This window comes from Castor canadensis, chromosome 2 (assembly GCF_047511655.1).
Source record: "Castor canadensis chromosome 2, mCasCan1.hap1v2, whole genome shotgun sequence".
In the NCBI taxonomy this organism is placed as follows: domain Eukaryota; kingdom Metazoa; phylum Chordata; class Mammalia; order Rodentia; family Castoridae; genus Castor; species Castor canadensis.
The window spans coordinates 16112458-16127909 of NC_133387.1; the positions used below are offsets into that span (position 1 = coordinate 16112458).

The following is a 15452-nucleotide window of genomic DNA, read 5'->3' on the forward strand; positions in this document are numbered from 1 at the left end:
ACTTACCCAAGGTAATAATTAGAGACCAGGTCTCCTGAATCTCAGCCCAGTGCTCTTTTCCTTAGCCCATGATGCCTTATCAGAAAAATCCAAATCCAGTCAGACCCCCAGTTACATGGGTATGAGTGACACTGATTCACGTGTACAAACTTTATATAGTGTGACCAATGTTTCAACTCACGCGGTACCCTGCTTCCATTTATGCAGTATGCCAGGCATCGGCACGATTTTCAGTGGCACACAGGCGGTTGCCACCACCAGGGCCCTAGGCAAAATTGCAAAGAAGGCAAAGTTTGTCTTTGGCCCTCCCATCTCCCTTATGCATTCCTCTCCCACCTCCTGGTAAACCCCCTGCCCAGCCTCCCAGCACCAACATGCTGCCTTGATTGTCCAAAGCCCCCCCCCCCCACTTTTATCATTCACCCAGAACTGTCCTTTCTTGAAGTGTCCCATGATCCAAAAACTACCTCTCCATTTCCCTGCCACAGCAATTCCTATTCCTGAGGTTTCCACTAAAGTTTAGGTAATCTTTTGTTTTACCAGACTTCAATTTCAACTGAGTGTCCTGTGCTTGCTAGGCAAGCACTCTACAGTTTGAGCCACACCTCCAGCTAGCTAATCTAAATGATTAGCTGACTTAATTAGTTCAAGATAAGTACATTTAACTAATGGACTTAAATTTTCAAAGAATTTAAAAAAGGAATTAGCAATTGTTGGAAAGGGGAAGAAATCTTTCAGAAGGGGGAGCAACACGTTCTCAGAGCCCCAAGACTCCTGTACCACTTCAGAGGGATTCTTTTAGAAATAGGACACTAAAGAATGAGGGGACCATGACCACCTTGAGCCCCCCACTGAAAAGAGTGGTTGCTTTAGTCTCTGGGATTTCAAAAAACCAAAAACAAGAAACAGAGCTTCCTTAAATACCCTCCCCTACCTACCTTTTCCATCTCTTCCCACCTCCCATCCACCTCTTAGTGCCAAAGACACCCAACAGCACTCCCCGTAAGCTGTTCATGTGTTCCAACACAAGGCTTCCCATTGTATGGTTTCAAATTACATGGCGTTATTCAATGGTGTAGCCATGTTCCCCTATCTCTGGATAACTTGAAGTTGACTGAATTCTACAAAAGAATAATCCTAATTATTTCAAGGTTCGGAATTATAAAACCAAATGTGTAAATTCATTAACTATCTGGTAAGAAGGAAAAGAATTTTCTGATTCTATCATATATATAAAAGAACTAATTTGGGTATCTTAAAAAAAATTCAATTCTTTTCCTCAAAAGTGGTATGCTTCTTATGAACCAATACGACAGTGAGAATCCAACCATTTCAGCTAAATGCTACGATGGACTCATAAATTCATTCATAAATCTTCTAAGTCTAGAGGCAAAAAAAAAAAAAAAATCCAATGATAATGATGGAGACATAAAAAATATCAACTTCTATACAAAGCAGAATGGATTTTAAGAAATCCAGCTTTCTGCTGGGACTACACACATAGATTATATATACATAATATATATATATGTTTAGTTTTGGTTATTAAAGGGGCTGCCTAGTTCAGGTATCTAGTGACAGTAGCCACACTGATCGACTACCCTCCTAGTAATACAAGGAAATCCAATCTATGCAGAAGATACCAAAAATGTTATTCATCAAGGATTAAAAGTATATAAAATCAACCTTACATGATTTCTGTAAGTATTGCAAAGATTGACCATTGTTAGTTAAGATCCTGGATGAAGGTCCTTCCCAATACCCTCTTTCTTGATGGAAAGGGAGCAATATTAAGACATGCAGCAGTTATTAAGTAACCATCCTTATCTAAATGTGAAAATGAAAACAGTAAAGTGTTTCTGTAGTAACATTTGTGTGTGTGTGTGTGTGGTGCTGGGTCTCAAATCCAGGGCCTTGGGCATGGTAGGCAAGCACTCTACCACTGATCTACATCCCCAGCCATCCAGTAGCATTTTTAATTAATGTTAACTTTCAAGGGCTTACTACAAAAATAAAACTCATTGTCTTCCAAGTCTTTCCCTCCTCTCTACACAATGACAAATAGGTTTGCCATCTACACATATTTGTCTACATGATCTATGAAAAGTTCGCAAAGAGGATTTTTGTTAAAAATGAACCATTGATACTGAAATACCATTATAAATATGTTACTAAAAGGTGATTGAAACAGGTTTTTATCTACTGACTTATTTTGCTGAAAAACACTTCAAGTGCAGCTGCAATAACGTAAATTTAAAATTGTTTTTTCTCATGTCAAGCAATTTTAAATAACTTGTCGAGGAAAAAACTATTTGCCTTTACAAGCAACACAGAAAATCAAGAATTTTGCTTTGTTTTTAAAAGAAGGTACTGAACTAGACCTTCCCTCCACGCTGGCATTGATTTAAATTTGAGAGTACATTACTAATCATCACCACCAGAAAAGCAACACCATTTTATCACTTTTAGAAACTCTTTATGACCAAGGATAATCCAGCACGTAGAGGCTTCCCATACAGATTCTAACCTAAGTGCCTAAAAAGTCCTTTGTTTCCCTCAATTCTACTTCACTGGGCACCAAATTCCCAAAATGGTTCTGTTTGGGGCACATGCAAGGTTTGTCATTATTTACCGAACAAAGCCTCTATTAAATTGTCTAACAAAATGGAGGTCTCTCGGAAAAACAGGCCGTTAACATTTTTTTTTTTCACAAAATGGGGCCAAACACACCCATTTTAAGAAACCATGGTTTGGGTCAGATTTTCCACAAAAATGGTTGACTGTGAGGCTCGATGGAGCATCTCTGGGACCGGGATGGCAGTAAGGGTTTCCTCCAGACCCGGGGAGTGGGGGGGTGCTTCTCTCTGGATATTCTGGAGGACGGCCGCAAAAGATGATCCCAAAAGTCTGAGTTAAGGAACTAGAACAGGGGGCGGAGGCTTTAGCAGTCTGCAGGTAACTAATCTGCTGCAAAACGGACCGCCCGACTACGCAAGAGACGTGGGCTCTCCCATCCCCGCCAAGTCAACATTAAAAGCACAAACTCCTTTCTGCTCCCAGGCCCCGCCTCAATCCACTGGCAGCAATTCCCGCCAATCCGCACGGTCACCGCCCCCACACCCTCCTGCCACGCTCTGATTGGATGGGACGGGAGGGGGGAACCTTGTGTTACCAATCTGGGAGCCCCTTACTCAGCCAAACGCGCGCGCCCCGGTGCGCCCTCAGACCCCTTCCGTCGCTGGCCCCATCCCCTCCCCCACCCCCAGGGCTCTGGCAGAGACTTACCGTCCCGGGAGGTGCCCATCAACTGGTCCAGCATCGCGCGCATCTGGGCCTGCGCCGACATGGCGGCGGCGTAGCGGGCGGACGGGCGGGGGTGGGGCGCAGACCGGGCCCTTTCGGGCGGGGGAGTGAGGGGAAGGGGTGTGGGGGAGGTGCGATGCGGTCTCGGTGGCCGCCGCCGCCTCGAGGCGTGCTGAAGGGGAGCCGGAGGGCTCGCGGGAGAGTCCGGGCTGCGCTCCTCACGACGACGTGTACGTGGAAGATAGCAGCCCCGTGAAAGCGACCCTCGTGCCCTCACTCTCCGTCTGGTTCCTGGGACAGAAGCGACACGAGCAAAGCAAGCTCTTTCCTCCAACACTGCCACCCGCCAGAAGCCGTCAGCCCCCCCCTCCAAGCTCTGACGCCGCTCGCCGCCACCGTCGCCGCGACGGGGGCGCGCACGCTGGTCGCGCTGAGTCGTTTCCCGCGGGACTCCACCAACGGGCGTCCAACTGTCTTCGCTCCGCCCGCCCCGCCCAGGAGGGGGTTCCACCCTAACGGCTCTCGGGCGCGTGCACGCGCGCTGCTCCCTCCCAGATCTCGCGAGAACCTAAGTCTTTCACCAACTCTCGAGCCGGAACTGCCCCGAAGCACTAAACCCCACGCTCACGGCTGCTGGGTGGCCGAGGCCACGCGGCGTTGCTGTGACGGCAGGCCAGACCCTAATTAGCAGAATGCCTGAGGTTAGCCCGAGTCGAAGTAAGTAGAGCCCAGTGCCGATGGAGCTGGCGTGCGCGTATTATCCGCGCTGACCAGCAAACTTGTTTCTGGGCGCAGCCGGATCCGAGGACTCGCAGCCTTTTCCATCCTGCTGCCTGGCTCTGCACGGGACCCAGGGCTGCGGACGCCGGGCCACTCCCGCATCTGTGCCCGACCTGGGATGTGTCAAGTGCAGGCAGTGACACCTGAGATGAGCACAGTAGAAAGCAGGCCTAACCCATGGTGGTTCTTGGTTACCTACTGGGACGGCGGGAAGCTGTTAGTCCCCATCTGCATTCGTTCCCAGAGCAGCGCGTGGGCGGCAGGTCGCGGGAAATGCCCCGGCTACCGCCACTCCCCTCACTGGGGCTAAACCCCAAGGCTGGCGGAGGTAACCCTAAAACCTTCATCTCTGGGAAGGGCAGGGGGAGCTAACGGGCGACACCCAGGCCAGAGCCCTTGCCTGCTGCCTTACAGAAGAGACGTGGGCACTTTCATGACGCTTTGAAGACAAATAACGGAAGAATTTTTTGTTTAGTTATAATTGTATATGCATCGCCTTGGGATTTACAATCCATAAAGAATAAACAATATAAAATAGCAATCATAGTTCCAAGATGTCTTTAAATGCATAGTGAGGCAGTAAAAATTGTACTCATGTTATCTTTACCAAGTGACAAAAGTTTCCCTTCAGTTACTGAGAGAACTCAAAAATCTGTATAACGAGGGGATATTATAATTTGAGAACTGACAGTAGTAGAAAAATGTCAGATGCACGACTATATATACCATATATTATCCTCAGGTTTTATCTTTTTATTTTTTGCGGCGCTAGGGATACAACGCAAGGTCTTCATGCTAGGCAATCACTGCCACTGAGCTACATCCACCGTCTTCTGTTCTTCCCCCTCTCCCCTGGATATTTTGTTTTGTTTTGCTTTATTCTTGAGATAGGATCTCCCCATATAGTCCAGGCTGGCATCAATCTCATGATCCTCCTGCCTCAGCCTCCCCTGTGCTGGGATTACAGGCATGCACCATGCTTAGCTACCACGGTCTTAATTGAAGCATTTAATCATTCATATTCACGTAATTACTGACATGTTCGGGTTTAAACCTTATTTTTCTCTTAGTTTCACCTGCTTTATGTTTAATTTTTTTCTGTTTTTTTCTACTTTTTAATTCCACTTTCTTCCTTTCTGATTTGGAGATTTTCTTAATGGTTATCCTAGAAGTTGTATCACGTACTTAATGTCTTTACACATCAGAGAGATGGAAGCTGAACACTTAACTGTATCCCCTTCACAAGTTACATGCTCTTGTTACCCATCTTTTTTTTTTATGGTGGGGGGGACAAATTTAATTGAAGGTCTTGGGCATGCTGAGTACCCCCTCTACAATGGAGCTTTAGTCACAGCTCAATACCAGGTGTTCTATTTCATATAATCAGTGTTCATCTATTCACCACCTACTCTTTCTTCTGAAAGCACTGCCTTTCCATCTGGGATCATTTTCTTTTGTTTGAAGTTTTTCTTTAGGCCTACTGCCAGGCTCATTCATTTACATATTATCTATAGTTGCTTTTGCACTTCAACAGCAGAGTTGTGTGGTTGTGAGATATGATACTATATGGCCTGTAAGACTAAAATATGTCCTATCTGGGTTGCTGAGGCTGGAAAATCATGAGTTCAAGGCCAGTCTGGGCTACATAGTTAGACCCTGTCTAGAGGGGAAAATAAAGGCCTCAAGTTTTTCTTGGCCACCAAAGTAAAAACTTTGGGCTGAAGGCTGGGGCAGGGCTCAAGTGGTAGAGTGCTTGCCTAGTGAGCTTGAGGCCCTGAGTTCAAACTCCTGTACTGCAAAACAAAACAAAACTTTTGGCTAAAACCTGGCAGAAAGTTATTTCCAATTAACATTGAGAGTGAACTTAAGGGTTCTGGTTTAAAATAGATGTCACTTATTAATAAGTACATAATAAAATTTAGTATTGTAACTATTCTTGGGGCACAGTACATACCTATAATCAAATTTTATAAACATAGTCCCTGTTAAGTATAGATTCAAAAATTAAAATGCTATAAAAATTCAACTTGTAGGTGAATTAAAAACTCACTTTAGAAGCAGATCAGCAGCCTTCCTTAGATTAGCATGTGAGTCTGAGCACAAGTCTTTTCCCTTTGCATAGCTGTAGAATGTGAACACCTGGTTCATACATTGTTGATATTTGTCTCCCTAACACCAATACAAAAGACAGAAAAAAAGTAATGACTCAATACTTTAGAGCCAGAAATATCCTCAGTTCTAGTGAAAATAAATGCCTTAATATCTGAAGCTTATGGAGATGATAAACAGAAAAAGCTAAACTGCCACTGGAGGAAGAAAAAGTGAAATTTAACCTGACATCTTAAAGAATGAAGAGGAATTAGTGAGGAAAGTAGGGTGGATTTAGGAAATACTTTTCTTGTATAAAGAATTGTAAAATGTTGAAATAAAGACTGTGGCTAGTGATGGGTATGGTGGTACACACCTGTAATCCTCCCAGTACTTGGGAGGCTGAAGCAGAAGATCATGAGTTCAGCTCCAGCCTGAGCTATATAATGACACCTTGTCTCAAAAACAAAACAAAAGACAAAGTTATACAGGCTCAGAAGACCAAAAATCATATGTTCTCCCTCATATGCGGACTTTAGATCTAGGATAAATGCAGCAATGTTGTTGGACTTGGGTCACACGCTAAGGGGAGAGTACATACGGGAGGAATGGGAATAGGTAGGAAACCCAAAACTTGGAAGTGTTTGATGTCCCCACTGCAGAGGAGCTAATACAGTAACCTTAAAACAACAGAGGTCAATATGGGGAGGTGACCAGGAACTAGTGAAGAGGTCAAGCAGAGATGAGTCAATTTAGGTTATAATACACTGTGCATGGAAGCAATGGTAGGAATCTCTCTGTATAGCTGTCCTTATCTCAACTAGCAAAAACGCTAGTCTTTCTTATTATTGCTTTTGTCTTCTCTTCAACAAAACTGGAAAAAAGGGCAGAACAGGTTCTGCCTGGAAGCAAGGGGGTGGGGGGAAGAGGGAAGGGGTGGGGTCGGGGGAGAAATGGCCCAAACAATGTATGGCACATATGAATAAATGAATAAAGAAAAAAAATTTTTTAAAAAGACCACAGCTCCTAAGAACTGAGTTTCTGTATGGCTGGCCTGTCAAATACAAGAAGAAAGTAGAGGTAAGATCAGAGAGGTTTGCCAGAACCAAATCCTGGATGACATTGTTAAAAAGCTTTACTTTGAAGGCATGTCAGTAGAAGAGTGACATTATTGAATAAGTGCATAGTAGAAAATTGATTGAAGAGAACAAAGTTAATCTTTAAGGATTAAAGAGGATCCTGAGTTCAAGGCAAGACTGGGCCACATAGACCTGGTCTAGAAGCGGGTAAAAAAAGCACACGATTGGAGTTAAAAGAGACTAATTATGGACAGCAGTGGTTCAGGGAAGTAATGTAAGAGATAAGAGGTCTTGACTAGGATAGTAGCAATAGAGTTTCAAGAGGTTTTTTAGGAGATGGGTGTAATTTAGTGATTGGTTAACTGAAGCAGTCAAGAATAACTCAGATTTCTGGCTCAAGTGTGTAAAAGTGTCATGGAACTGATAACAACAGAAAGATTTGTAGGGGAAGATGATGGGGTTCCATTTTAGATGCACTGAATTTGAGATGCCTTTGTGTTATCTAAGTGGTGTCCTCTACTAGGCAGAGGGAAATACAGGTATATACTTTGACAGGGGCCTGAGATGAAATTCTCAGCATGTTGATGAAAATTGAAACCTTGGAAATGAGCATCTTCACCCAGGGGAAAGCATGTACACTGTGAGGGAAGGACCTCAGCCTGAACTCTGAGATACACTGCCAGATGAAGGACACACAAAGCTGAAAACAAATGGCTAGTGAGAAGAATACAAAACAATTCAGTAGCATCAAAGTCAAGGAAAGAGGGAATGGTCGATAGTGTCGAATGCTCCTGAGAACAAGATGGGGAATGAACAGGATCCACTGGGGCTAAAAGTCGTTTGTATCCCTGTGAGGCAGTTTTGGTGGAATGGAAGGGCAGAAGCCATACTGCAACAGCTTGAATACCCACAACTTAGACTGTTAAACTCACAATCAGTATGTGAAGCAAAAGAGGCAGACTAAAGAGTGTGTGCCATACTGTACTATACGACCAAACTTGGATTAAAAAAAATCAAATACCTAGGTGTAAGCTTTTAACAAAGGATGTGAACGACTTCTACAAGGAAAACTATAAACTTCTGAAGGAAGAGATTGAGGAAGACTATAGAAAGTGGAGAGATCTCCCATGTTCATGGATTGGTAGAATCAACATAGTAAAAATGTCAATACTCCCAAAAGTAATCTACATGTTTAATGCAATTCCCATCAAAATCCCAATGACATTCATCAAAGAGATTGAAAAATCTACTGTTAAATTTATATGGAAACACAAGAGGCCACAAATAGCCAAGGCAATACTCAGTCAAAAGAACAATGCTGGAGGTATCACAATACCTGACTTCAAACTATATTACAAAGCAATAACAATAAAAACAGCGTGGTACTGGCACAAAAACAGACATGAAGACCAGTGGAACAGAATAGAGGACCCAGATATGAAGCCACACAACTATAACCAACTTATCTTTGACAAAGGCGCTAAAAATATACGATGGAGAAAAGACAGCTTCTTCAACAAAAACTGCTGGGAAAACTGGTTAGCAGTCTGCAAAAAACTGAAACTAGATCCATGTATATCACCCTATACCAAGATTAACTCAAAATGGATCAGACCCCAAACTCTAAAGTTGGTACAGGAAAGAGTAGGAAATACCTTGGAATTAATAGGTATAGGCAAGAACTTTCTCAATGGAACCCTAGCAGCTCAGCAACTGAGAGATAGCATAGATAAATGGGACTTCATAAAACTAAAAAGCTTCCCCTCAACAAAAGAAATGGTCTCTAAACTGAAGAGAACACCCACAGAGTGGGAGAAAACATTTGCCAGCTACACATCAGACAAAGGACTGATAACCAGAATATATAGCGAACTCAAAAAACTAAATTCTCCCAAAATTAATGAACCAATAAAGAAATGGGCAAGTGAACTAAACAGAACTTTCTCAAAAAAAGAAATTCAAATGGCCAAAAAACACATGAAAAAATGCTCACCATCTCTAGCAATAAAGGAAATGCAAATTAAAACCACACTAAGATTCCACCTCACCCCTGTTAGAATAGCCATCATTAGCAACACCACTAACATCAGGTGCTGGCAAGGATGGGGGGAAAACAACCCTCTTACACTGCTGGTGGGAATGTAAACTAGTACAACCACTCTGGAAAAAAATTTGGAGGCTACTTAAAAAGCTAAACATTGATCTACCTTTTGATCCAGCAATACCACTCTTGGGGATATACCCAAAAGAATGTGACACAAGTTACTCCAGAGGCACCTGCACACCCATGTTTATTGCAGCGCTATTCACAATAGCCAAGTTATGGAAACAGCCAAGATGCCCCACTACTGATGAATGGATTAAGAAAATGTGGTATCTAAACACAATGGAATTTTATGCAGCCATGAAGAAGAATGAAATGTTACCATTCGCAGGTAAATGGATGGAACTGGAGAACATCATTCTGAGTGAAGTTAGCCTGACCCAAAAGACCAAAAATCGTATGTTCCCCCTCATATGCGGACATTAGATCAAGGGTAAACACAACAAGGGGATTGGACTTTGGTCACATGATGAAGAGAGAACACAAAAGGAAGGTATGAGGATAGGTAAGACACCCAAAAAACTAGATAGCATTTGTTGCCCTCAACGCAGAGAAACTAAAGCAGATAGTTTAAAGCAACTGAGGCCAATAGGAGAAGGGGAACAGGGAACAGGAACTAGAGAAAAGGTTAGTTCGAGAAGAATTAACTTAGACGGTAACACACATTTACAAGAAAGCAATGCGAGTCAACTCCCTGTATAGCTATCCTTATCTCAACTAGCAAAAACCCTTGGTCCTTCTATTATTGCTTATAGTCTCTCTTCAACAAAACTAGAGAAGAGGGCAAAATAGTTTCTGCCTGGTAGCGAGGGGTTGGGGGGGTAAAGGGGAGGGGGGGGAAGGGGGGAGAAATGACCCAAACATTGTATGCAAATACGAATATAATAAGAGAAAAAAAAAAATCAAGCCAAACTCATCTGGGAACAGGTATGGGGAAAGGGTTTTGTTTCTTTTTAGTACTGGAGGTTCCCTAGTTCTGGGATGTTTTCAGTGTAGAAAGTTTATTGCTAATATAGACTGTTCCAAAATCCTTTTTTTTTAATATTAATTGTACAAAGGGGTTTCATTGTGCTATTTCCTTACATGCATATAATGTACTTTCATCAAATTCACCTCCTGTTACTCTTTCTTACTCCCCTCCTCAACCCCCAGTTCTTTCTAACATTTGAGTTTAGCATCTTTTTTGTTTTGTTTTTGTTTCTTGGCAGTAGCGAGGTTTGAACCTAGGGCCTCACACTTGCTAGGCAAGCTTTCTACCACTTGAGGCACACCCCTAGCTCCAATATCAGCTGATTTTTTTTTTTAAGTTTTCTTTTTCCTTTTTATTAGAAAAATATGGGCCACTTCATGAATTTACATGTCATCCTTGCACAGGGGCCATGTTAATCTTCTCTGTATCATTCCAATTTTAGTATATGTGCTGCTGAAACGAGCACTCAGCTGATTCTTAACGGTGAGGCTATTAATGGGAAGTATAGGTTGATTATACTGTTTGGGGCATAAATGCCCTGAGCAAATTACTTAAGCCATAACACATAATTTGTGCCCCTGAAAATTGATGGCAGTACAGCTCATGATGAGAATAAAGCAGAAAGCTGAAAGTAAGGTTCTCTTTTTGTCAGGTACTCATGCACTATACAGATATTTTCTATAAACCTTATGCTCATTTATTACAACCACCTTGAAGAAGATCCTGTCAACTAACCTACCCAAGACTATATAGCTGATAAATTATAAAGGTGACAGTAAAACTTATATCTACGATTTCAAATCCACAGTAAATATTCCTTAACATTAGAAAATTCTGCCTCAGATCTTTCTTTAAACATAAAACTTACTGTATATACATTATAACAATAAGGGAAAACAAAACATCAACCTTAGTCCTTTTTTGTTTTGGGGTTTTTGGCAATATTGGGGTTTGAACTCAGGGCCTCACACTTTCTAGGCAGGCATTCTAGCACTTGAGCCATTCTGCCAGCCTTATCCTAGTCCTTTGCTGTCTTTATTTTTTGGTTGGTTTGTTTGTTTTGCAGGACTGGAGCCACTTCACCAGCCCTTTTTTGTGATGTTTTTTTGAGATAGGGTCTCAAGAACTACTTGAAGCCAGACTGGCTTCAAACTGCAATCTTCCTAATCTCTGCCTCCTGAGTAGCTAGGATTACTGGTGTGAGCCACCAGCACCCTGATTATTTGTTTTCTGAGGCAGGGGTCTTTGTGTGTGTGTGTGTGTTACTGGGATTTGAACTCACACCCTCATGCTTGCTAGGCAGGCACTGCACCACTTGAGCCATTAGACAGTCTTGCTATGTGGCCCATACTGTCCTGGAACTGATAATAGTCCAAGCCTCCCAAGTGCTTGGATTATAGGTATGTACCACCTTGCCCAGCTTCTCTTCACTCAGTCAAAGTGAAATATTTTCAGATAATGACAAACCTATGCTGGTGGAATAAAGCAGGGTCAAAAAAAAAAGTGTGAAATATTTCTTTGATCCATTCAATTGAATAAATGCTTATCCTCTTAAAACCATTACTTTAATATTAATTTCTTAGAAGAGTGCTTCAAGATGCTTTATGCAGTTCTATTGTTCAGCTAGCACTCCAAGTGAGTGGCACTGAGCCAGACATTCAAAAACACTGATTCAACATGTGCTATGTGATAGAAAGTGCTTTGGAGAGACAAAGGTGAATGAAACATAGTTTTTAGTCTTTTTTTTTTTTTTTTTTTTGGTGAGACTAGGGTTTGAACTTAGAGCTTCATGCTTGCAAAGGAGGTCTTCTACCACTTGAGCAACACTTCCAGTCCATTTTTCTCTGGTTATTATGGAGATAGGGTCTCCTGAACTATTTGCCCAAGTTGGCCTGGAATGGAGATTCTCCTGACCTCAGCCTCCTAAGTAGCTAGATAGTAGATGTGAGCCATTGGCATCCCCATCTGGTCCTTAAGTCTTAAGGAGATTGCAGCCAGCTTCTTCTGCCAGAAAAAAACACTGCCCAATAAACCAGTATGAATAAAGAATTGGTATTTCACAGAAAAGAATAATTTTGAGGAATTAAGAACATTTGAAGTGAAGTGACCACTTCAACAGTTAAGACAAAAGATTATCAGTGCTTGAATTAGGGCAAAGGCAGTGAAGATAGAAAGGTAGAAGAAGTGATTCCAACTATTGCAGAAGCAAAAATCGGTGGCTGATTAAATGTGGTAAGGAAAGGAATAGGAATGAAGAACACGTTCTTGATTTGGTTAGCCAAGTGTGCGGCAGAACCATTTGCCCAGAGTTTAAGAGGAGAGTACTGGACAAGGAGATGAGGAAGTAGAAGATGGTATCCCTCTCTCTGGATTTTCCCCAGGTGGGCTGTGGTTGAGTTGTGGATGTGCACCTTGACCTAGGGTCTAGGCATGTCAGCTGTACAGAGGCAACAGCTCCCCACTAATGCTAGCCCCTAACGGATTTCCGGCTTGACCTTCATCTTTATGTGCCCCTTTAACTCTCAACAACCTTGAGTGTGCCACCTGCTTCATGCTGGATCCTAACACATCACATTTGTGGGTTTTTGGGTTTTTTTAATAAAACATACATGTGTGACCATAAGTATTTGTAATTTTGTGTTTGCAGATGCATAGGAAGTATGTGGAAAGACACATGTCAACCTGTTAGTAATGGTTACCATCTGGGAATGGGAGAGGCAAAGGAAAAACAGAGGCTTTTAAGCTGGGTGCTGGTGGCTCACACCTGCAATTCTACCTACTTAGGAGCTGAGAATGGGAAGGTCAAGGCTTGAGGGCAGCTAGGACAAATAGCTCACAAGATCCCATCTCCAGAATAACCAGGCTCAAGTCATAAGTGGCCACCTAGCAAGCATGAGACCCTGAGTTCAAACTCCAATACTGCAAAAAAAAAAAAAAAAAAAAAAAAGGGGAAAATACGGGTTTTTAACACTTTAACACTTATACCATTTGAATTCTTAAAATGATAGGTCTCCATTACTTTCAAAATTAAGAAAATTATGTGTTTTGGGTTTTTTTTGGTGATACTGGGGTTTGAACTTAGGCAAGTGCTCTATCACTTGAGCCATGCCTCCAGCCCAAGAAAAATAAGTTTTAAAGGGAAATGAAGAACATCAATGAGCCTAATGTAAGAAATGCGGTAAGTTCACTGACAGCAGAAATGAAATCTCCAGTTTATTCCTCTAACCAGTCAACAAAATTACAAGAGAAAAACCCTAAACTTTAAAAACAAAATTTTAATGATAAATACATATTGGCAGAATGATTAAATTCTCAATGAAGGTAACATCTGAGGAACTGCTCCATATTCATGGCTCCCAGCCCTTTCCACCAGGCTGGCGGGGCAAGTGGAGACCTACCAAGCCAGCAGACTCCTCCACTGAGCGCTCACCCTTGCCATGAAATTCCTGATGAAGGGCCACATGTTCCCGAACGCTGCGCAAGAGGCAGAGATAGGTGGCAGCTTGGAAATGAAGCTCATGTTGGGCTCTGCACAACTTCTCACTGGTGACCTAGAAAAGTAAAAAGGTCAGTTAGGTTCTGTTACATACATATGTCCAAAGACAGATTTAATACGGTTTCTCTAGAAAGTAAATTGCAGGAGAAAATACAAACCTACAATGAAATTTAAATTCTCTGACTACCACCTACCACCACAGGCTTGGCCAATATTCAACCATCAGTTCTTGCCTCTGGGCTTTCAATGATGAGTTTCTTTACCTGGATCCTCACCTTCCCGAAGGTCCCTGCTTAATATCCTCCTGAAAGCCTTCCTTAACCTACTTCTCTATACCCTTAGTAATTACTTCTAAGTGTTTCATTGTATGGCTGATGGCTCAGAAGTTCAACAGTTAAGACGATGTTTCTCCCTTTTCCCACATTGCTTCCCTGAAGCCCAGGGGAATCTCCAATTACTATTCTGACATCGGTTGTGACTTTTTTCCCAGCCAGATCCTTCATTCCGAAGGCAGCAGTTGAGGGTGGGACTTAATCGGGAGCCAGGTGACCTAAGTTCCACTTGTGCTACTTGTTCATGGAAAGTAAAACTCTCTTCCACTCTCTGGTCTGAGAGGTTCGGGGCGTGGACTTGGCGGAGGCATTTCCCCAGATGGCTCCCACGTGTACAGGTGTCTGCTGCTCCTGCAGCAGCTACCGTCAAACTGACGGCACGACCGCGTCACCGCGCCGCATGCACGCGCGGGCCTCCTCCTGCCGGCTCCCACTTAACTGTTTCCTTCCGTGTCCAACCCGCTTCTCAGCGCAGCAGAGGCGGAGACCGCGGCTTCACCGCGCCGCTCTCCGTTCCTCGCGGTCGGTCGGGTCACCCGCACGGACCCGCAACAGCCAATGACACGCTCAGGAGCGGCCCCGCCCCCTGGAGGGGCGCAGCGCCCCGCGGGTTCCGGGAGAGCGTGGTGGGGGCCTGGCTGGTGGGAGGGTCGGCCTCAGACACGGGGGTCTTGAAGACCCCGCGCCCCTGATCCCCGCCCACACCCGCCTCTTCTTCCATCCCGGGACGCGGCTTCCATACCCGATGTGCGCGGAAAGCCTTCACCAGGTATCGATAGGCAGCGGTGTCGCGATAGGGTCGCCCGGCGGCCGCGTTCAGGTAGCGCAACTCCCGCAAAAGACCTCGCAGTGTGCGCGCAGGGGACCCTAGGGTCGCCATTTTCCCCGCCGTGCTGCCCGCGGCGCCCTTGGCTTCTCAGCACGCCCCTCCCGCGTTTGATGGTACGGCCCGACCTCACTGCCGCTCCCCCCCCGCGGTGCACAGTGGGCCGTCCCAGTACGCGCTCCGCGGAAACCCGCCGCCGCGCCTTCGACGCCCTTGCGCGGCCGCCGGCGACGATAGGGCCCGGAACATGGGGTCGATACGGAGCACGCTGGGGAGAGTTTTTAAAAGCAGTTTCTTGAAGGGATGTTAAAATTCACTACTGACAGACTTCCCAGCTAAAAGCCTTGCTCAGGAAGCAAATGGAGCATCTTGACTCTCGCAAAGCTCAACCCAACAGCTAGTAAAGCCACGTAGACACTCTTCCAATTTGAAGAGTAAAACGGAGTAGTCAGCATTAACTGTAATCGTTTTAGA

General features: G+C 43.9%; 2 protein-coding genes, 1 long non-coding RNA gene and 1 other non-coding gene across 7 annotated transcripts in view; 1 reads left to right on the forward strand and 3 right to left on the reverse strand.

Annotated features, from left to right (window-relative positions):
- Luc7l2 (LUC7 like 2, pre-mRNA splicing factor) overlaps positions 1 to 3468 on the reverse strand; it is a 54250-nt gene extending 50782 nt beyond the window's left edge. For 2 of the 4 annotated variants that reach the window (XM_020160477.2, XM_020160464.2), the window contains exon 1: positions 3286 to 3468. In XM_020160477.2, coding sequence (XP_020016066.1) covers positions 3286 to 3346 — 61 coding nt within the window. In that variant the 5' untranslated portion in view covers positions 3347 to 3468. Of the gene's footprint in view, positions 1 to 6; positions 266 to 3285 lie in introns of those variants that run through there. The other 2 variants (XM_020160493.2, XM_074062166.1) reach the window with 2 other exon arrangements.
- Positions 3469 to 3785: 317 nt separating this feature from the next.
- Positions 3786 to 4624, forward strand: LOC141419403 (uncharacterized). Its single transcript, XR_012444167.1, has 2 exons — positions 3786 to 4020; positions 4099 to 4624. It is a non-coding gene; the product is annotated as an uncharacterized lncRNA (long non-coding RNA).
- Positions 4625 to 10683: 6059 nt separating this feature from the next.
- Positions 10684 to 10790, reverse strand: LOC141420976 (U6 spliceosomal RNA). The gene has a single exon (XR_012445685.1). It is a non-coding gene; the product is annotated as a U6 spliceosomal RNA (small nuclear RNA).
- Positions 10791 to 13579: 2789 nt separating this feature from the next.
- Fmc1 (formation of mitochondrial complex V assembly factor 1 homolog) lies at positions 13580 to 15102 on the reverse strand. The gene is made up of 2 exons (XM_020160549.2): positions 14895 to 15102; positions 13580 to 13875 (listed from the first exon to the last, which is right to left on the reverse strand). Exons 1-2 carry the CDS (start codon positions 15030 to 15032, stop codon positions 13672 to 13674), a joined length of 342 nt encoding a protein of 113 aa, XP_020016138.1. The 5' UTR covers positions 15033 to 15102; the 3' UTR covers positions 13580 to 13671.
- Between the last annotated feature and the right edge of the window lie 350 nt (positions 15103 to 15452).

What these genes read in the sequence shown, in the direction of transcription:
- Fmc1 (XM_020160549.2), bottom strand. Translation starts at nt 15,032, where the DNA reads ATGGCGACCCTAGGGTCCCCTGCGCGCACACTGCGAGGTCTTTTGCGG. An exon ending in AGGCTTTCCGCGCACATCGG is followed by an intron (nt 13,876 to 14,894) that starts GTATGGAAGCCG and finishes TTACTTTTCTAG; the next exon opens with GTCACCAGTGAGAAGTTGTG.